General features: G+C 38.9%; 1 protein-coding gene across 1 annotated transcript in view; it reads right to left on the bottom strand.

Annotated features, from left to right (window-relative positions):
• ar (androgen receptor) overlaps positions 1-22,776 on the bottom strand; it is a 224,729-nt gene that overhangs the window by 59,815 nt on the left and 142,138 nt on the right. The window contains exon 5 of the mRNA XM_072595478.1: positions 17,621-17,765. Coding sequence (XP_072451579.1) covers positions 17,621-17,765 — 145 coding nt within the window. The remainder of the gene's footprint in view (positions 1-17,620; positions 17,766-22,776) is intronic.

The following is a 22,776-nucleotide window of genomic DNA, read 5'->3' as shown; positions in this document are numbered from 1 at the left end:
TTGCAGTAATTTCTCATGTGGAAATTTAACACTAGCTGGTATACATGTTCAGAAACCTTCTATACTAACAAATGTAAAAAAAAACCATAACTATTTATACCTGAAACGCTAATTCTCCTGCTCGTCGGATGCTGCCTGACTTGCTGTGCTTTTCCAGTGCCACACTTTTCGACTCTGACTCTTCAGCATCTGTAGTCCTCACTTTCTCTGTAGGCAATACAGTAGCCATGCCAGTAACATCCTCATTTCATGAACTAGTTAAAACAAAGTCAATGAAAGAAACTAGGACAATAGATCAGCCATGTGGTTAGGGTTGCCTAGGTGGGCAAGTTGGGGTTGGGTTCCGGGAAGTTCTCGAGTTGGGTCTGAGGGACATAAAGTGATCTGGGGGCACTGCACTTGGGGTTGTATCAAGTAAGGTTGGACCTACTGAATAAGAGCTAGACTATTTATTTACTAGCCTAAACTTTCCTGAGTGACTGTCTTATTTAGTTTCATTTGAATGCTCCCTTCAACTTAAATAGTCCATTAGAGGGTTATGGGTGTCTGGGAATTGCCCAGCAGAATCTTCAATTTCACAGGCAATTCCTTCAGAGTCTGATATGACAGGAATTTTGCAGGATCCACGAGAACAAAGTCCAGTTAGATGAAAGCCTGGGCATAGTTATGTTCTTTTTTCATTTGTTAGTACAGAAGGTCTCTGAGCATCTGTACCAATCATAGAACACAGAATCAGTGTTAAGTTTCCACATGAGAAACTACTGTGAAAGAAGAAATGGTCTTATGAAGTAAAAACAAAATAATTGTGGATGCTGTAAATCAAAAGCAAAAACAGAAGTTGCTGGAAAAGCTCAATAGGTCAGGCAGTATCTGTGAAGAGAAATCAAGAGTTAATGTTTTGGGTCCAGCGACCCTGTCATCAGAACTGGTGGCAGCGAGGAAAATGTTGTATGCAGAAGATAAGGTGGGAGGAGAGGGTGAGGAGTAAATGATAGGTAGGGATAGAGCTGAAAGACAGAAAAACGGTTGGACAGACAAAGGAGTGAATAGAGATCTGGCTAGGAGAGTGAATAGCTGTTAATAGAGACTGTTAGTGGCTAACAATAGGTAGTGTGTAATGGGAGACTATGTAATAACAAGGCTTGGTGTGTGGTTAGGGGGCTAGAACATGGGAGAGATCAAGTTTTAAAATTATTGAACTCGATAGTGAGTCTGGACGGTCTTATGAAGTGATGCCTGAAACATGGGTTGTACATAGAAAATGGTACTTACATAACTGTGCCTAAGAAAGAAATCAAATTACTTGATTCACACATTACAAATTCTGTGAAGATTTCTCTTGCCAAAGGAAAGTGAAGCAATGGATCAAGTTATATCTCTTAGGATATATAAAGACCTGGCTATCCAATGAGATGTGACAGAGTGTTAGAAATGAAAGTAGCACTGCAGACCATGCAGTCCCTTAAGATTATTATTCTGCTATTCAATATCATCTTTAGCCTGAACTCAACTTTTTTCCCCACTTCCAGGATCTGTTGGTTCAATGGCAGATCAAAAATCTGTATATGTTCACCTCAAATACACTCAATGATAGAACACTCACCAACATTCTGGATAGAGAACTGAATATTCACAACCGCATGAATTATGCCTCCACTCAGGCTTAAACGATTAACTTGTTCCAAAGCAGTGCATTTATTTAAGCAGATGTCTATCTAACAGTTTTAGAACTCTTGCTAATTTTTCTTTACTTTCATCATTTTGATTTGGAGCTGTGAACTGAGAGCTGAAGGTGACCTTTGAACTGTGAGCAGGAGCTTGTTTTAAAACAAAAGAAAGAGAACAAACTGATAAACGGATATTTGCTCATGAGGTCAGGCCTGGAAGTTAACTGCAGGTTAACTCTCATTCAAAGTACTTTGTAAATATTTCAATAGCAGAGAGGTATTATGCTCAAAGGACAGATATTTGAATATTAACCAGGGCCTCACATGGAGTCATGTTGAAATAAAACAGAAAGAGAAACCAAGGTTTGAATTGGTTTTGAACTATGTGTTTTGTCAGAAGGATTGTGGCTGTCAAAGCTATAGGATGCAGGTTTGATTGCTCCCTGGTTATCTGCCCATTATCAACTTATTCAAAGTCCAGAGAACAGAAACTCAGTTATAAGTAATAAGTGAAAATTCCTCACAGCCTATTGGTAGCAGTTTGCATTGGCTGACATCTTCAGGAACCACAAAAGATACAATTCCAATGTGCCTTTGATATTATGGATTGTGGAGACTACACCTCTGTCGTTTTTTTTGGTTTATCCTTTAAATATGTCTGTTTGCCTTTGTGAAGATAGGGGCTACAATCAAAAAATTGTAGTTTATATCATACACATTATTAAGATGACCTCGTTTAACTTTGATGTGGAGGAGCCAGTGTTGGACTCGGCTGGTCAAAATTAAAAATCACACAACACCAAATTATAGTCCAACAGGTTTATTTGGAAGCACTAGCTTTCAGAGCACGAACCTGACAATTACCTGATGAAGGTACAGCGCTCTGAAAGCTAGTGCTTCCAAATAAACCTGTGGGGCTATAACCTGGTGTTGTGTGATTTTTAACTTTGTGTAACTTTGCTCATCTGAAGCTACCGCATTAATAACTTCTTAGTTCTTTTGTTTAGTCTAAAAACCTGTCTGGTATAATTATTCGCAAAGTCTAATACCGGTTATTGAAAATATTTAGTTAGGAACAATTAGGGTCAATTTTGAGGACCACCAACTGTTCTAATTTTATGACGTAGTAAGTATAAGGATAGGGAGGCTGAGTTGATTTGGTTGTTTGTCTTCATGCTGTAATAAATTTTACATTCTTTGGGGGCAATTCCATCACCAGATATCACATTCGTTAGTTATGAAAAAAAGCTACTGAAAACGGCCAAAGATACAGCAGGTTTCAAATATTACAGCGAAAAGAGTTATAATAGATATCTGCAAGTGGATGAGCAGACCATAAGTATAATTCTCTTTGTAAAATAAATATTAAAGCATGGATGTGCATCAGCAGGGTAACATCAGGAATGAGGAAAATAGTCTGATCATAGATTTGCCATGTGAGTTTTATTTCTGCTGGAATTGATCAGGCTAAATAGATACTCAATGACTTATTTTTAACTGAGGAAATACCTGCAATAGGGTGATTAGGGAAAGGATGTTCAAGATGGTCAAGTTAAAACTGTTGCAAAAGTAATGCATAGGACCACCACACCATGGAAAGTTTTGTTGCAGAATGACTAAGGCAGATACCATTGTATCATTAAAGGACAAGTTGTCAGCATTTGAAATGGAAGTTTCAACATGACGGAGTTGGAGAACAGTGGGACCAATTTTAGATTGTGCTAGCAACAAATATTGGACATAAGTCAAGTCATTTACTAACAATTTTATCTATGATAGCATTCTTTAACTCACCTATTTTAAAAAAATCTTATCTGCAAGGCACAAACCATCACTGTGATGGAATATTCTCTACCTGCCTGGATGAGTGCAGCTCCAAAAACACTCTAGAAGCGTGACACTCTATGCAGGACAAAGCAACAGCTTGACTGGCACCACATCCACAAATATTCAGTTACTCCACCACTGATGCTAAGTATCAATATGTATTAGCTACAAAACGCACGCCAGGAATTCCCAAAAAATTCTTATATACCACTTTCTAAACCTACAACCACTGGCATCTAGAAGGACATGAACAGCAGATATGCGGGAACACTACCACCTGCAAGTTCTCCTCCAAGACATTCACCATCCTGACTTGGAAAAATATGCCTCTATTCCTTCACTGTTGCTGGATCAAAATCTCAGAATTCCCTCCCTAATGGCATTGTGGGTCTACCTATAGAACATGGTCTGCAGCAGTTCAAGAAGGCAGATCACCACCTCCTTCTCAAGGGCAACTATGGACATGCAATAAATGCTGGCCTACATTTATTTAAGCAGATGTCTATCTAACAGTTTTAGAACTCATGCTAATTTTTCTTTACTTTCATCATTTTGACTTGGAGCTATGAACTGAGAGCTGAAGATGACTTTTGAGGAGAACAAACTGATAAACTGACAGTTGCTTATGAGGCCAGGCCTGGAAGTTAACTGCAGGTTGATTCATGTTCACTGGTGCGACATCCATGTCCCGTATGTGAAATGAAATAAACCTGCAATACGATCTTCAACATCATTCTATTCCTTTAGATCTATCCAAACTGATATTTGAAGTTAAGCTACTCAAATGATCTAAGAAAATAAGTGTAGCTTCCATTTAAATCTGTCTAAAACATGTCAGTATCTGTTCAGGAAGTAATATTCCAAAGAGGTCAACCTAGAGCAATGAATCCAGTGCTATTCCAAAAGCTCCTTTAAATAATATATTCATTGCATTTTACAGATTTCATCCAATTTAAAATACATTTGCACCATACTGAATTTACTTTGCTGCATGTCCACTGAATTTCATGACAGATCTAGGTATTTCTGTAAACATTGCTGTAAATTTGTTATTTCCCTCTACTTATTTGAGTCAATTGATAATCTAGCAAGGATACATTTAGCTTTGCAACAAGATTATTTAAACTTATTGGAACCAATAGGGATTCAAGACGATTCCATGTGGGACTCTAATTATTCTCCCAGTCTAAGATCTGAGCTTCTCTTTTTCAATTATTATCAACTTTTAAAATTTTGCCTTGGATCCCACTGCTGTTAACTGTTTATTCAGAGATCTTTAATGGAGAATTCAAGGTTTTTGGTTGAGTCCAGATTTCTAATAACTGATTATGAATCCATTCTTCTGGAATGTGAAAATAATTTGCTGAACTGCAGTGTCCTGACGGAGAACTATGGAGAGACAAATTTTCCAAAATGTAAAGGCAAATATAATGAGAACATTTCCTGCTCAACAAACTGTTTTAAAATAGACTATCCTTCTTTGTCCTTTTCAACTTTCAGCAGTATCTAACATAGTTTACCAAATTATTCTTTTGTAATGGATGTCCACTGTTACCAACTGAGTGTGTTGCTTTCCTTGCTTCCATTCTTATTCAATTGAATCCAGAATTTACTTTAATGCTTTCTCTTCTTACTCATGTACTGCTATCTCTGGCACTACCAAGAATTAATTATAGGCCCCCTCTCATGTGCTGCCACTCAGTGATATGTTCATAAAGCACAGTGTTAACTTTGCTGATGACACCAAGCTTTACTTGGCCATCACTTTTCTCAATGTCCATATTGTTACTAAATTAAAAGACTGCTTATTTGACATTGAGTACTACAAGAGCAGATATTTCTTTCAATTAAATATTAGGAACACTAACATGATATTTTTCAGGCCTGCTTCAATCCCATTTCCTTAGTACCAACTTCATCCTTCTTCTTTTGACAGTTTGAAGTTAAATCAGACTGCTGGCAACCATGGTACTGTTTTTTCACTTAACTTGAGCTTCTGACCACATAGTTGCACTATCATTGCCTAATTCCAACTCCATAACATCACCCAATTTTGCCTCTGCCAAAGCTCCCCCGCTGTTGAAACCTTTGATTTCTATCTTTACCTTCTGGCTTGGCTATTCCAGCCACTCCAGGTTATTTTCCCACATTTGACTCTGCAAAGTTGAGGCGATAAAAGACTTTATATCTTATGAGTGGCACTTTGGCTCAGTGGTTAGCACTACTGCCTCACAGCGCCAGGGGCCCCATTTTGATTCCAGGCCTTGGGCAACTGTCTGTGTGGAGTTTATACATTCTCCCTGTACCTGCGTGGGTTTCCTCTGGGTGTTTCGATTTCCTTCGGGTGTTCCGGTTTCCTCCCATCATCCAAAGATTTCCAGATTAGGTGGATCTGGCCTTGCTATATTGCTCTCAGGGATGTGTAGGTTAGGTGCATTTGTCAGGGGAAATGAAGAGTACTAGGGTAGGGGAATGGGTCTGGGTCGCATACTCTTCAGAGAGTGGGTGTGAACTTGTTGGGTCAAATGGCCTGCTTGCACATTGTAGGGATTCTATGATTCTAACTTGTATTAAGCCCCATTCACCTTTTAACTCTATGCTTGATAATCTATAGTGGCTCTACAGGGATCAGTGATGGCACCCCCTGCTGTTTGTAATATACATAAATATTTGGAGGAGAATCTAGGTGATTTGATTAGTAAATTTGTGGGTGACACAAAGGTTGGGAGAGCTGTAGGTAATGAGGAGGATTGCCAGAGAATACAGCAGGTTATAGATAGAATGGAGACTTTGGCAGAGAAATGGCAGATGGAAATTAACCTGGACAAATGTGAGGTAATGCATTTTGGAAGGTCTAATGGAGGAGGAAAGTATACAGTAAATGGCAGAACTTCAAGATGCATTAACATAGAGGATCTAGGCATTCAGGGCCACAGTCCCTGAATGTGGCAACACAAGTAGATAAAGTGGTCAGGAAGGCATATAGCATGCTTTCGTCAGTCAGGGCACAGAGTATAAAAATTGGCAAGTCATGTTGCAACTGTACAGATCTTTGATAAGGCCACATTTGGAATACTGCATAAAGTTGTGGTTGTAACAGTACCAGAATGATATAAAAGCTTTGTAGAGGGTATAGAGAAGATTTACCAGAAAGTTACCTAGTTGGAGGGTATTAGCTATAAGGAGAGATTGAGTAAATTTGGTTTATTATCATTTGAACGTTGGAGGTTGAAAGGCAACCTGATAGAGGTTTACAAAATTACAAGAGGCATGGATGGAATGGATAGATAGAGTCTTTTTTTTTCCCAGGGTAGAAATGTCAATTACAAGGGGACATAGGTTTATGGCAAAATGGGAAAAGTTTAAAGGAGATGTGAGAGGCAAATGTTTTACACAGAGGGAGCTAAGTGCCAGACATGCGCTGCCAGAAGTGGTGGAAGCAAATACAATAGCAATGTTTAAAAAGCATCTTGACAGATACAAGACAGGCAGGGAATAGAGGGGTATGGATCACATGGTAACAAATGATTTTTAATTTAGAAAGGCATCATGTATCAATGCAGGTTTGGTGGCCAAAGGGCCTGTTCCTGTGCTGTACTGTTCTTTGTTCTCGACTAGAGGTATATTGATTTTAAAATGTCCATTCCTTGTTTTCAACTCCCTCCTCTCTATCTCTGCGTAGCATCCAGATCTAGAATCCTTTGAGATAACTACATACATCTAAATGTATTTTTTTTGAGCATCTCCAATTTTAACTCCTGTATTGGCTACCTAGGCCACAGGTTCTGAAAGTTCCTTACTAATTTTCTCTACCTAATTTGCTTTTATCGTTCAAGACACTTCTTTAAGGCTCCTTCTTTGACCCAACCTTTGGTCATTTAATCTAATACCTCTCTGAGGTTCAATATGATAACGTGTCTATACTTGTCCAATTGGGTTGTTTTACTGTCTTAAATGAACTCTGTTAGTATAATCTGAAACTAATGACGGTTGGAGTTCTATGCCTTCTTGGGAGCTTCAACATTCTGGGAGTACAAGTCTATGAGTCAATACTCTTGTTTTGTGCTCCTGCTGAAAGCATGCTTAAAGGTCCATAATGCTATAACACTAATATTACAGCTCCACGTTGTGTAATTAGTAAAATTGTCATCTGCAGGAGATTAACTAATTTGATTGGCTTTAATGTTAGCATTCTGTAGGTAGATTTATCAGCTACTTCATATTTTGTATTCAATTCCTTGGGATTAAAATCTTAAATTTGGAAAAGATTTGAAGGACAACTATGGAATCAGTAACTTTGAATGATGTATTGAGCGAGGCATTGCTGACTAATAGTGTGCCTGGAATACTTAATCCCATCATTTCATACATATCTGAAGGGAAACAAAATTTAGGGTTACAAGGGGAGTACAACTGAGTTGATCTTGCAGAAAACTAGCATGGAAATTTTGGAATGAATGGGGCCATGCTGTGCTGTAACTATGCTACGATTCATCCAGGATTCGTGTAAAGTTAAAGTACCTATTGTAAACGAATGTGAGTTATTAAACTGTCTCCTGTAATTTAAAGTAAAATGGAAAATGTAATTTGCTACTAGTTCTGCCTGACTATAGCCCAAGTAGGGCTGAAGTTAAGCCTTACTGAAGTTTAAAACCTGAACACGAAAAAACAGTAGAGCAACTGGTGTTGCCATGGCTAGACTTACCAACTATTAGATTCTGAGTATCTGGAGAGTAAAAGAAGGACTTAAAGAGAAAAACAGTGAATATGTGGTAGTTGAAGAGATGGACCTTGTTGAAATTTAAAGACTGAGAAATTACCTATTGATACCTTGCTGCTGGAGTCAAATTGATTTATCAGTCTGTTTGGGGATAAAACAGCACTTTTAAATCAAAATTCTTCCAGCATTCAGTGTTTGCTGACTACAACAAAAAAATACTGTCTTATTTATTGAAACATCAGCAGTGTCTCGGCACTAAGAAAACATTTGCCATGAAGTACAGTTCGTGGCCGGGGCTTGTACATGGAGTGTTTAAACATAAGGAGGCTGTTATTCTGCAGTTAGTCTTCGTCTCTGGATAACGAAGAATGTTTATGCTCTCACCACCTCCCATAGGCATATTAGAAAGATTTGCCTCCCTGGCCAAATAATGATTGCAACTTCTGTGGGCACTGAATCCTACAGCTGGTGAATTCAAAGGATGTGATCCCACCCACTGTGCAGCTAGACCTTCTAACACTGTTATATAATGTGTTTAATATATAAGAAGTCCAAGTATAATTCACAGGAGCATAATCAGGCTGCAAAGAGTGACAACATCCTGGTCAGAGACGAGCTTGAAGAAGAATTTTAAAGGCTGAGGAAGAAAGTATACATCAATGGAACATTAAATCTGGATAGCTAAAAGCAGGGCAGCCAAAGGTGATGAATGGAGGTATATAGTGGAACTCACAAGAAATGACAGTACAGGTACAAATGGGGGGAGGGGGGGGGGGGATTGTGTTAGGGTTAGGGTGAGGTGGGTCAGTGAGATGGGTTTGTGGGGTTAGAAAAGGCTATAGGAGTACGGTCATTAAATTACATAAAAACAGATGGGAATTATAAATTGGTGTCACTGAGTTCCTTGGAGTTAAGTATGATAACAGAGCGGGAGAGTGAGATTAAGTGGTTGGAACTTGATGCACTATAGACAACAGTAGCAGGGCATTGAATGAGTTGAAGTTTACCAATGGTGGAAAATTGGAGATTTCTCAGGAGAGCACAGGAGGAGATGAATTAGATGCTGACAAATAATGAAAGCTTCAGTAACAGCTGGAATGGTGTAGGACTGATGTAGGCAATTTGCAAAGGTGGAAAAAGGCAAATTTTATGATGGAAACACAATAGACAATAGGTGCAGGAGTAGGCCATTCAGCCCTTCGAGCCTGCACCACCATTCAATATGATCATGGCTGATCATCCTGAATCAGTATCCTGTTCCTGCCTTATCTCCATAGCCCTTGATTCCACTATCCTTGAGAGCTCTATCCAACTCTTTCTTAAATGAGTCCAGAGACTGGGCCACCACTGTCCTCTGGGTCAGAGCATTCCACACAGCCACCACTCTCTGGGTGAAGACGTTTCTCCTCATCTCTGTCCTAAATGGTCTACCCCGTATTTTTAAGCTGTGCCCTCTGGTTCGGCACTCACCCATCAGCGGAAACATGTTTCCTGCCTCCAGAGTGACCAATCCTTTAATAATCTTATATGTCTCAATCAGATCCCCTCTCAGTCTTCTAAACTCAAGGGTATACAAGCCCAGTCGCTCCAGTCTTTCAGTGTAAGGTAATCCCGCCATTCCAGGAATTGACCTCGTGAACCTACGCTGCACTCCCTCAATAACCAGAATGTCTTTCCTCAAATTTGGAGACCAGAACTGCACACAGTACTCCAGGTGGGGTCTCACCACGGCCCTGTACAGCTGCAGAAGAACCTCTTTGCTTCTATACTCAATCCCTCTTGTTATGAAGGCCAGCATGCTATTAGCCTTCTTCACTATTGCTGTACCTGCATGCTTACCTTCATTGACTGGTGTACAAGAACACCCAGATCTCTTTGTACTGCCCCTTTACCTAAATTGATTCCATTTAGATAGTAATCTGCCTTCCTGTTCTTGCCACCAAAGTGGATAACCATACATTTATCCACATTAAACTGCATTTGAAAGAATATTGCATTTGAAATTCCAGACAGGATCAAATAGATCACCAAGGTAGTGCTTAGCCTGGTTCATATGGCACAGTGGTTGGAGAGATGGAAGAATATACCTAAATGGACAAAATAATCTGGATTTGCCAGTTGTGCCAAGGACTAAGAAATCAAAGAAACCAGCAAAGGACACAGTTAAAGGCTATGAAAGGGGAAGATGATCTGCATCAAAAAGTAGGTTGTAAAAGAACAGGTTACCACAATTTTAATGACAAAGAATTCACAAACTCCATGCACTCTTATTGGAGGTGAGGGCACAGAGAAAAATGATTGGATTTAAAGGAGATTGTTAGTAGTAGAAAAAAACTAATACTTAAAGTTTAGCCTATACCTGGAGAGAACTGCCATGGGCACTCAGATGGATAGAGTCAGAGTCCAACAGCAGGAGGCCCTTCAGCTCATTGAGTCTGCGCTGAGTTATCTTCACTAATCCCATTTCCCAGCACTTGCCCCACAACCTTGAATGTTATTTTCAAGCATGCATCCAGGTACTTTATAAAGGTAGTGAGGGTTCCTGTCTCTATTACTCCCCCAGTCAATGCATTCCTCATGTTCATAACTCTCTAAATCTTCTGCCATCAGCTTAAAAGGTGTGCCCCCTTGGGACGCAGAATTTAAAACATTTTAAGGCATTGGTAGATAGATTCTTGATTACCAAGGGATGAAACATTATCTTTCCCTTAATATACTTATAGAATATTTTGGAATTCTCCCTAATTTTACCAGCAAGTGTTTTCTCATGCCCCCTCTTTGCTCTTCTACTTGCTTTCTTAAGTTCCCCTCTACACTTTTTATACTCCATGAGGACCTTTGTTAACTTATTCCTTTTGTACCTGCTAAACATCTCTCTTTTCTTTCTTATTCAGTTTGAATATTCCAAGACATCCAGGGTTTTCTAGGCTTGTTGGTCCTACATTTGACCCTCACGGGAACATTTGGACCTCAACTCTCCCCATTTCCCTTTTGAACACTCCTCAGTTTCTTGCTGCAGATTTTTCCACAGGTAGCTGTTCCCAGTCTACTTTAGTCAAATCCTGCCCTATTTTAATAAATCTACTTTTCCTAATCAAAAAAACATTCTTTGCAGACCATCCTTTTCTATAACAAGGTTTAACTGTACTGTGCTGTGGCTGCGATGACTAACATGCTTCCCAATTGCCAACTGACCACACATTCAACTTCTTTTTCCAGAATTAGCTCTAGCACTGCACCTTTCCTTGCTGGACTTCCTACCTGTTGAAATAAAATGTTCTCCTGAACACATTTACACCTTAATTACACTTTACACTCCAATGAATGTTGGAGAAGTTGAAATCTTGGAAGTAAGTACCTTATTCCACCCCCCATGAACTGTCTACATATCTGCTCCTTTATTGCCTGCTGTCAAAAGGGGCTTTGGACAATAGGTGCCTATTTGCACCTACGCCTCCTTTATTCTTCTAGTGGAAAGTGCTTCTCTGCTGTGTACTATATTGAGGCTCTGTTGTGTGTTTGAAAAATGGCTGCGGCTCCTTTACATGTTTAGGTCAATGTATTTTCAGAACTTGGCAGCACTTTACAGCTTTCAAGCTGAGAGTTTAGTTGGTTTAGTTAGTTTGATTTGCAGTACACTCTGTACTTTCTTTACAGTCAGAGTGAGTTTAATACATCACTCACGTGGCACCTTGGAATCATGAATACACATGGCTGTGCCTACAATTTTAGGAATATTGAGAAAAATCTAATGATTGATACATTTTCCTTTTCTTTTTCTATAATTCAGCACTCCAGTGCTTACACTCTGTTTCAGTTATTTACTGACTGAGTTACTATGGTCAGTCTTTATACTTTGCTGTTATTCTCTTCTTGCAAATGTTTTAATTGTGTTTCTTATTGGGTACTTCCTTTATCTTTCAATGGTCTCTACCAGTTGCCTTTTTTTGCTTTAATAACCTGTAATAACCTTTTTCCTCAGCTATTTCTCACTCAGGTATTGCAGCTGTAAAGTCACCGTAGCACCAAGGACCATTGGGCTGTTCTCATTAGATAGTGACAACATTTGGTAGCTTAACCTGAGGATCACCACACCTCAGCAAAGGGGCAAGGTTGAGTTGAAGGGTCCTTCATGGTAGCCTCATGGATCGAACCTGGACTGTTACTGTCACTCTGCGTCACAAACCGACCATACAGTAAACTGAGTTAACCTACACCTGTAGGCACCAAATCAAGAGTTGAGAAAGGCTACAACAGGTAGAATGGGAGTAGTCTTAATTTGACAACTGATGGCATTGAAGAAGGGACGTCTCAGAACATCCTTGCCCATGACTTGTAGGCAAACTGTCATCATGTTGGGTTTAAGTTGCTCTGTGTGGTTGTGGAAACTATATGCTAGTTGAAGCTTTTAATTGTGTGTGGGAAGGATACAATGACAGAATTATTAGGGCGGCACGGTGGCACAGTGGTTAGCACTGCTGCCTCACAGCGCCAGAGACCCGGGTTCAATTCCTGCCTCAGGCGACTGACTATGTGGAGTTTGCACGTTCTCCCCGTGTCTGCGTGGGTTTCCTCCGGGTGCTCCGGTTTCCCCCCACAGTCCAAAGATGTGCAGGTCAGGTGAATTGGCCATGCTAAATTGCCCGTAGTGTTAGGTAAGGGGTATGGGTGGGTTGCGCTTCGGCGGGGCGGTGTGGACTTGTTGGGCTGAAGGGCCTGTTTCCACACTGTAAGTAATCTAATCTAATCTAAAAAAAAGTAATAGTCTGAATGGGGAAGTTTGTCAGCATTCTTTTGTGAATTATTTATATTTTTGTCAAGATTATCTTTTAGGGTGTTCACGACCAGAAACAAATCATGGTAAATCTGATGATCGCAAAGTTGAAGAAATACCCTGTGGGTATGAGAAAACTTGGTGCATGATAAACGATCATGAAGATTGGATCCAAGAATTATATTTTTCTTGCAACTTGATTGTATTGATATGTTTCTGCAAAAACATCTGGTATGGAATTATGAAATTCTTTTTTTACAAGTATCAAAGAAACAACACTAACTGAATATCCTAAGAATATAAAGATCTAACCATAAATTATAATATTTGACAGAAACAGTTCAAAAGAATAATGTTTTTTACAATTATAATGTATAGTAAAATGCAATACTTTCTTAGTTAATAAATTCTGTCTCCATTAAGTATTTGTATCTTCCGAACTAATGTCATTCTGATAAAATTTCTTGACACATAGTACTGTGATGTTTCTATTGTTGGCACTGTGAATAAAGAGTCAGTAATGTAATTGTTTGTCAATATTTTGAGATAGCTATCACAATTTTGCATTCCATTTGTTTTGCATCTAAAGCTGAGTGTTCTCACAAGTATGATTCTGATGAATATAAAATTCTACAGTTAATATTTAATATATTGTTTGGTGTTCTCTTTTGCATTAGATGTTAACTGAGGCTGCTGCTCAAGTGAATGGAAGAGGTCATATGACACTACTCAAAGAACAAAATTCTGATACCACCCAATATTCTTCCTTTGAGCAGCAGTACAAGAAACAAATCAGCAGATAGTTTGCCCCTTTGCTGTATGTGGGCCCTTGTGCTCTGATGGCCTCCATGTTCACTTTCATAACAAAGAATACAGTTCAAAAGTAATTCATTCACTTTATATTCTCATGAATGCCTGAAGGTACTACATAAATTCAAGTTCCTGGTTTGCCTGAACCAGAGGGTATTACTTAGTGATTCTATTCATTGGCATAAATGGGTGCAAGACTTTGTGGTCCTGAACGTAAATCCAACAGTTAAGCCAGGATCATACCACTGGTGCCCCCTAGTGCTGAAGCTGCCAGGATTGTCACATTTCAGTATTCTGACAGCCTCCGGCTTTCCTTGTTTACCCGTTAAGTTTGTTTTTCTTTGTTTTACTGCTCTCTACCCACCATGAATATGGCTGTCTTAGAAACACACAACTGAAGTGCTGACGTGTATTTAAAAATGCACTAATTGCCACTAGGCTTATAAACAGACAGTGCAATGTTGTTTTCTTTTGTAGACATGTCCTAAAAAATCAATTATTTTCTCTTTTTGAAAATCCTTAGCTGACGTTAATTGACTTCATGATCTAGAAGCTAAAATAGAAGCCTGCAAGACATACAAAATATAGTCAAAAAAGCTAAATTATTAGAAATGCGGCAACTGTAGAAACATTTTATGTGATGGACTATCCATACCTTCAAAGTGAGTTAAGACTGAAAATCTGCCTTAATATTGCGTAATGCAATGACTGAAAGATAAAATAAAATCCTTCAGCTGGAGTAAAACATTCTGATGTAATTGTGTCTGATCTTCATAAAATATCGAACAGAAACAGAAGTTCTGGTCTCCAAATTTGAGGAAAGACATTCTGGCTATTGAGGGAGTGCAGCGTAGGTTCACGAGGTCAATTCCTGGAATGGCGGGATTACCTTACACTGAAAGACTGAAGCGACTGGGCTTGTATACCCTTGAGTTTAGAAGACTGAGAGAGTATCTGATCGAGACATATAAGATTATGAAAGGATTGGACACTCTGGCAGCAGGAAACATATTTCCGCTGATGGGTGAGTGCCGAACCAGAGGGCACAGCTTAAAAATACGGGGTAGACCATTTAGGACAGAGATGAGGAGAAACTTCTTAACCCAGAGAGTGGTGGCTGTGTGGAATGCTCTGCCCCAGAGGGCAGTGGAGGCCCAGTCTCTGGATTCATTTAAAAAAGAGTTGGATAGAGCTCTCAAAGATAGTGGAATCAAGTGTTATGGAGATAAGGCAGGAAGAGGATACTGATTAGGAATGATCAGCCATGATCATATTGAATGGCGGTGCAGGCTCGAAGGGCTGAATGGCCAACTCCTGCAACTATTGTCTATTGTCTATAAACCAATTGTAAATCACCCATCTTGATCGTGAATTGCTGTGTTGACTTTTATGCACATGCTTTATTAAAGAAAATAATGAGCACTTTTTTTTTCCTAAAGTGCCAAAATTGCCGGCTTTGCGTCCTACAAAAAGTAACCTGAAAGATAAACTTTGCTGATGAAAATGAATATTTTCGGTGACTGTAGAAATTGTTTAACAATTTGCTTCACCTAATCTACAAACTGTGGTAAAAGAGATGAACTGATACAATTCATATTGGGAATTGTAATGATTAGACAATAAAAATACCATTTGGCACAAAAAGAAATGGAGATATTTGCGCTTATACTTGACGGAATATATGAATGCTAATCACATGTATCATCATTCACCTCTAACATCATGATACTATTTCATTTGGATGCTGAAATACAATGTTCTCTTACAAAATAAAAAAAACGTTTTTTTCTCTTATAATGTGTTGCAGATTGTTAAAAGAAAGATTATTTAGATTTTCACATATAGCACAAACTTTCAGAAGTCAGAAGCCTTTAAGCAGGTTTGAAATTGCAGTCCATTATTTGCAATGAAGCTGTTCTGGGATGCTCTCCTACAAAATTATGACTTTTTGCTTTCTGACTAATGAATGGCAAATTTTGGCCTGCACACTTGCATTTTTCTGACTTCTTTCTTGTGAGCATCATTTTCAGCTGCAAGCACCAGATTTTCATACCCACTTATTTAAGAAATTTGTCCAATCCTAGAATTCCCACTCCTTTTATATATTGGCAAGTCTTATCAACATAGTCACAAAATAATACTTTTTGCAAGTGGCATCCATAAAATTGAGAAATTGGCTAACATATTCAAGCTCAGAAATATGCTGACGTATCATTCCAAGGGACACTAACAAATTCAAAGACATTAAGGAAATGTATGAATATTGAGCATGTTTTATGCAAGTTAGTTCAACCAAACTGGAAAAAATTGTGCAGAAGCCTTCCTGAAAATTTAATATTCATCCCACAATTTTGGTTGCTTAAAAATTGTATACAGGCTGATATGTATACACACACAGTAATTGCACTTTTCCTTAAATCTAGACATCGCTATTTATTTCCAAAAGCAACTCCAGATTCTGTCCTGAGTAAGACTTTTGATCAATGCTACAGCATTTCTAAAGGAAGAGTCAGGCTACTCAATATAATTTAGGATCATAGTCTTTTAAATTACATCACAACAGGAGGTCAGTTGCCCATATTTTAGAAGTGTAGGTAGACAAAGCCATCACATTATTTCTCCAAATATTTCAGAATGCCAGGCAGTTACAGAGGAGAAAAGAATTGCTGTAACGTTTAATGGGTGTATTTGCAAAGCTCACAACTCAAGAAGTCAAAAATGGCATTTTATAATTGGCACATGTTAAAAACAAATACTACAATGTAAACAGTTTTTAAATTTAATGATTAACATGAACAAAAAATACAATACCAGTATTAGTACCAATTTAAATAAAAGTAAAATTCAAACAATTTTCAATTTGCACACATTTTGGCAGAACCTGACAATTCGGTAACTTTTTAAAACTTCAGATGAGAACCTTGACTAATTCAGATCTCCATTGTCAATGATATCCAATTACAACGGGAGTGGATGATTAGACTATTGTCATCCCCATAATAAGTATGGGGAACTTTTGAAAATTACTTGATCGAAACAGAAAAAGAATTGTTATTAGTGAGTTTTGAGAAGATTTGTAGCTCAGGTTGAGGTTCTGGATGTAGGTTTGCTTGCTGAGTTGGAAGGTTCATTTCAGACATTTTGTCACCATACTAGGTAACATCTTCAGTGAGCCTCTGGACGAAGCACTGCTAGTGATACCTCCTTTCCATTTATAGCTTTGGGTTTCCTTGGGTTTCCTTTCTCAACCTATAAATAGAAAGTAGGAAACACCAGCAGTGCTTCGTCCGGATGCTCACTGAAGATATTACCTAGTATAGTGACAAAATGTTTGAAAATGAACCTTCTAGCTCAGCGAACAAACCTATATCCAGAAGAATTGTTATGTTTGAAGAAACACACTTCTTTCTTTTGTAGGGCCAGATAAAAGTACTTTACAATAATAAAAATTTGCTGTATACGTTTTTCTTTTGAAAACTAATTTTAGCTTTGCCTGTCAAAAGCTTTCATTTGTCATCAGATTTAATTCATCTAACAATATTAGATATTCCTGCACTGTCAAAAGTAGCAAACTGTTCCCCACAAGGGAGATTCAGCATCACAAGAAGCCACGACAAACTGAAGGCATGGAATATAGCAGACCAAACATCAGTCAAGGATTTAGAGTCAAGCTTATAAAATGAGGTTCCTTATTAAGGAGGGAAGACTGTCACAGCCATTAGGATTTATTAGTTGACTATTTTGGCAAATCGCTAACAAATTCTGTAATTTTAACCTAAAGTCAGTGCACAGCACACTCCTAACAGAAATATTTTCACTTACTCATTAAATACCAAGTCTGGTGCAAAGTAGAGCATTCTGGAATTCACAATTCTATAAGACCTCCATCCCATTGCGAAGACCATAACTGCCATCCACGAATACTGTATGAGACTCATTTGGTCATCCACATGTAAATTGCGAAAACCTGTAGACAAGGAGCACTTCTGCTGAAATAATGTTGAATGATAATATGTACTGATCAGTACACAGCTGTGCAAACAGCAGACCTTCTTAGCAGAAAAAACATAAAGAACAAAAATTAACCATGGTGCAAGTGTATACATTGATATTTGGAGTTTTGTGCACTAATCAGGTTGCATATTTTTAACCACATTCTCAAACTCATGGTTAAATGACTGTGCCAGTATTGATTCAAACTAAATTCAAATGCTGTTGATATTTTCATTTCATTACGAGCAGCTAAGTCTAAGCATAGTCATCTTATCTACATAAGCCATTTTTAGGGAAGCTTCTAACAAATAATTGTAGCTCCTGTTAATTTCTTGAGTTATAAATGGTTTAGATATCAGCTCCTCACGTGAAAAAAAAAGCTTAGGCATTGCTGTCAACAAATCTGTGATAAGGGCCAAAAATAGTAACAGTAAGAAGGTAAAATGTTGGTATATGCTGCTGTTTCGGTTCATTTCTGAATTGCTATAAATCTATTATGCGACTAATAAAGTGCTCAATCTATGCAGGAGACCAATAACCAAAGATCAGACCTTGCTCAATGCATTCATTTCAAATGGATCTTGTGCTGCTGCAGAGGTTGGGAGTGAGAATATTGGACTTTTCATTGAAAAAACTGCATGTATTGTCCATACGCAGGACAGGGACTGTATTCAGTGCAGTACCAGCACTGGACCTGGCAGCACAGTGGCACAGTGGGCGGCATGGTGGCACAGTGGTTAGCACTGCTGCCTCACAGCGCCGGAGACCCGGGTTCAATTCCCGCCTCAGGCGACTGACTGTGTGGAGTTTGCACATTCTCCCTGTGTCGGCGTGGGTTTCCTCCGGGTGCTCCGGTTTCCTCCCACACTCCAAAGATGTGCAGGTCAGGTGAATTGGCCATGCTAAATTGCCCGTAGTGTTAGGTAAGGGGTAGATGTAGATGTAGGGGTATAGGTGGGTTACGCTTCGGCGGGGTGGTGTGGACTTGTTGGGCCGAAGGGCCTGTTTCCACACTGTAAGTAATCTAATCTAATCTAATCTAATCTAAACCACATGTGATATCACATTGAATGCAAAATTCACCACCAAATACTATCTTTTGCTGCACATTAAAGCTCCCATATTTTGTACTGTTAATGATTGCAGAAATATACCCAATTGTGGTAAGGTTTAACAGAAAAGCATTAGTATCACCTTGAGAAGAATTTGCAGTTAACAATCTAACATGCGTATCGCACAATAGCAGTCAAAGTCAGCCTGATCATAAATTTTATGTGTAGAATTCCTTCCAGTATTGGTGTGCAAAGTTTCAGCAGCTTGCTGCCCACAGTTGTACCAAAGTCATAAATGTGTTATTCAGTCGGACCAATACTTTCTAAGATTAGTTGCTGACTAATAGGAAAAGTACGAAGGAAACAATTCCAAAAGCTTGTTAAATTCGCAGATGTCTTAAATCCAAAGGATTATGAACTGGACTAATTTGGGCAATCTATACACAACTTTATGCCCATTACAAACTATAAAAGGATTACTGTATTTCACCTTGCATGTAATATCTAACCACTAGCATAGACTCATGCACTTCAATGTGTACTTACTCAGTAGCTTTCACAGCAGCTTCATTTTAGGAAAGCCATCTGTTTTACCGATTTTGAAAGTCAATAAAGGGTGGAAAGGACTACCCCAGTATAATCAGGATGATCTTTGCAGATCAGACCCAAATGTCTATGTACCAACTTTGGATAGAATGTAAGTATTTTAAAGCCTGTGTTTCAATCAGAATTATCAAATTGGTATTTCAAAACCATTCTTTAAAAGTCTGGTCTGATAAGACTTACAAATCCAAGCCTCACCTCCACCCTCTCCAATTCTGTAAAGTTTGACAAAATAACCTGCATGACCTAGAACTTCACTCTGAAAGAGATTTCAATGTACAGATCAATTACCAGAATGTCTAAGACAAGTCATAGCACGGTTAAAAAAAAATCAAAAATGTCAATGAGTAATGAGTAGCAATATCAGCAGTGCAGTAAGGAAGGCTGCTGTGCCTTCCAAGGTGTGCTAAATCCATATCAGTTTTTAATAGGATAAAGTAACTGTGCTGTATTCATCTAGTACAGTTACATGCTCAATGGTTCAAATGAGCTATTAGCATTTTATACTGGGTAACTGTCTGTATGTAGTATAGGGCACTTATTTCTCATATTATATAAAGTTGGCAATTTAAGCTAAAATGGTGTTTTTGCTTGATATCAAAGCCTCATTTTAAATCATTTAACATTAAATCTACCACTACTCTGAAGGAGATTTCCTATGAAAGCAGTACGTGCGCTGGCAGACAGCACGGTTTTAGCAAATAGAGCTAGGGGTCTACCAGCTTGATCTCTTGGAATATACAATGCAAATACTCTTCATGTGAATCAGCCCTGTCTAGTACTGCAGTGAGTAACTGATGTTGTCAATCATTAAGTTACTTCCTCTCATGCCTGGTAAATTGTAAACTTCTGAAGGGAGAGTGGTCATCACAGACTACCTACTTTTTCTGTTTTTAATAAGGTTTGTAACATGAGTGATAAAATAAATTTTCTTAAATGTGCAACGTCCAAGTCTACAATAGTTTTTATGAATAAATGTATGTTTTGATTAACTTTAGGACTTTATCTCATTCTAACTGGAGCTCACAGTTGATTAGGAGCTCATAATTCCGTTTTATCAATGGAAAACAACAAAATTGTTTGTGTGATCAATAAGCTTTGATAGTCCAGTAAACCACAAATGACCTTTTAATAACATATAAAAGGATGTTCCAGGCTTAATTGTTAACAAAATTGTTATCTCTAAACTTGATACCTCCATCCCTCTCCTGACCAGATTTTTCTCTCCAAAAACCTTTGAGATAATTCTATTCTCCTTGTCTTAAATTTCACCAAATCCTATTCACTGACTGGCTTGGGGCTCACTGAACTACAGAGGGTCCCAGTCAAACCATGTCTCAATTCTAAAATTCTCATCCTGTTTTTCAAATTTCTTCATGGACTGCTCCCTGTCTTCTTCCTTTAAAATACTCCATAAAATGTGCTCTTTGACCAAGCTTTTGGTCACATGCTCTCATATCTCTTCGTTTGTCTTATAATGCTCATTTGAAGCACCTTGTGATGATTTATTACATTAAGACTGATTTACAAATACCAGTTGTTGTTGCATTATACATCAATTTATTCATTGAATGCCATACTTAGCAATCACTGTTGTGATTCTGTTCGCCGAGCTGGGAATTTGTGTTGCAGACGTTTCGTCCCCTGTCTAGGTGACATCCTCAGTGCTTGGGAGCCTCCTGTGAAGCGCTTCTGTGATGTTTCCTCCGGCATTTATAGTGGTTTGTCTCTGCCGCTTCCGGTTGTCAGTTCCAGCTGTCCATTGCAGTGGTCGGTATATTGGGTCCAGGTCGATGTGCTTGAATCTCATCCACAGATTCAATCAATAAGCACATCGACCTGGACCCAATATACCGACTACTGCAATGGACAGCTGGAACTGACAACCGGAAGCGGCAGAGACAAACCACTATAAATGCTGGAGGAAACATCACAGAAGCGCTTCACAGGAGGCTCCCAAGCACTAAGGATGTCACCTAGACAGGGGACGAAATGTCTGCAACACAAATTCCCAGCTCGGCGAACAGAACCATAACAACGAGCACCCGAGCTACAAATCTTCTCTCAAACTTTTAGCAATCACTTGCGATCTAGGTTTTTGTGACTGGCCACACCAGTGGTATAAAGAGGTTAGAAGATCACATAAAAGCAGTGAAGACTGATCTTAGAGCTGGAATTCTAATGCAATACAAGACTGACACTACATTCAACAAACTGCACTGCCAACATACACATTAACATACGTAAAGTAAGCTATTTCTCCATTTTGCGTTATGCATCCTTGACAGCATTCTTTGACTCAATTATTGGCGTCTGTTATAATCTTAAATCCAATTCCTGCAGTGGTTCCTCACAGGAAAGGGTCAGAGTTAGAAACGCAGGTCCTGTTAAGATTCAATAGAACAGCTGCAAAGTTGACTGAAAATGGGTGATGTTCATTCAACTTTGTATTTTGATTTGAGTTTGGGATCCTCTTGTTATGCAGTGATAGTGTCCCTAATCTTGGACCGAGAGGATTGTGATCAAGTCCATCTGCTCCAGAAGTGTGCAATAACATCACTGGCACCGTGGCAGTGACCCTGTCCCTGAACCGAGAGGCCAGGGTTCAAGTCCCAGCTGAGCCCAGAACAGGTTGATTAGAAAAACAGGTAGAGTTCAGTTTTAAATGGCCGATTAGCTTCAGATGATCAATGTTTGATGCCAATAATGCCAAAGCCACGGGTTCAATCTCCATACTAGCCAATCATTCTTGGGGGCACTTTTGTTGCAAAGTGGTAGCATTGCTGCCCCTGGACTGAGAGGCCCAGGTTCAAGTTCCATTGGCTCCAGAGGTATATAATAGCACCTTGGAATAGGCTGATTCAGAAAATATTCTGGATTAGTGGTGCTGGAAGAGCACAGCAGTTCAGGCAGTATCCAAGGAGCTTCAAAATCAAAGCTCCTTGGATGCTGCCTAAACTGCTGTGCTCTTCCAGTACCACTAATCCAGAATCTGGTTTCCAGCATCTGCAGTCATTGTTTTTACCTGATTCAGAAAATAGGTTAACTTTTTAAAAAGTTGAGATTTGGGTTGGTGCAGTGGTAGTGTCCATATCTTTGAGCCAAAAGACAAGTCTCAACTGCTCCAGAGGTGTGTAATAACATTTTTGGACAGGTTGATTAAAAAATATATAAACAGAAAGATTAAGTACGAGGGCAAGCTTGATCCAGATGAACATAGGATAAAATAGCTCTAGTTGTCCAGTGCAAGCTTTTGAAATTGATCTCCAACTCTTTCACACTTTCTGTTTCTGCTGTCATTAGATGTTCTTGCCTTTTTCTGACATTTAC

This window comes from Chiloscyllium punctatum, chromosome 25, assembly GCF_047496795.1.
Source record: "Chiloscyllium punctatum isolate Juve2018m chromosome 25, sChiPun1.3, whole genome shotgun sequence".
NCBI lineage: Eukaryota > Metazoa > Chordata > Chondrichthyes > Orectolobiformes > Hemiscylliidae > Chiloscyllium > Chiloscyllium punctatum.
Note: the sequence above shows the minus strand (reverse complement) of the source record. Positions and strands in the feature narration are given on the sequence as shown.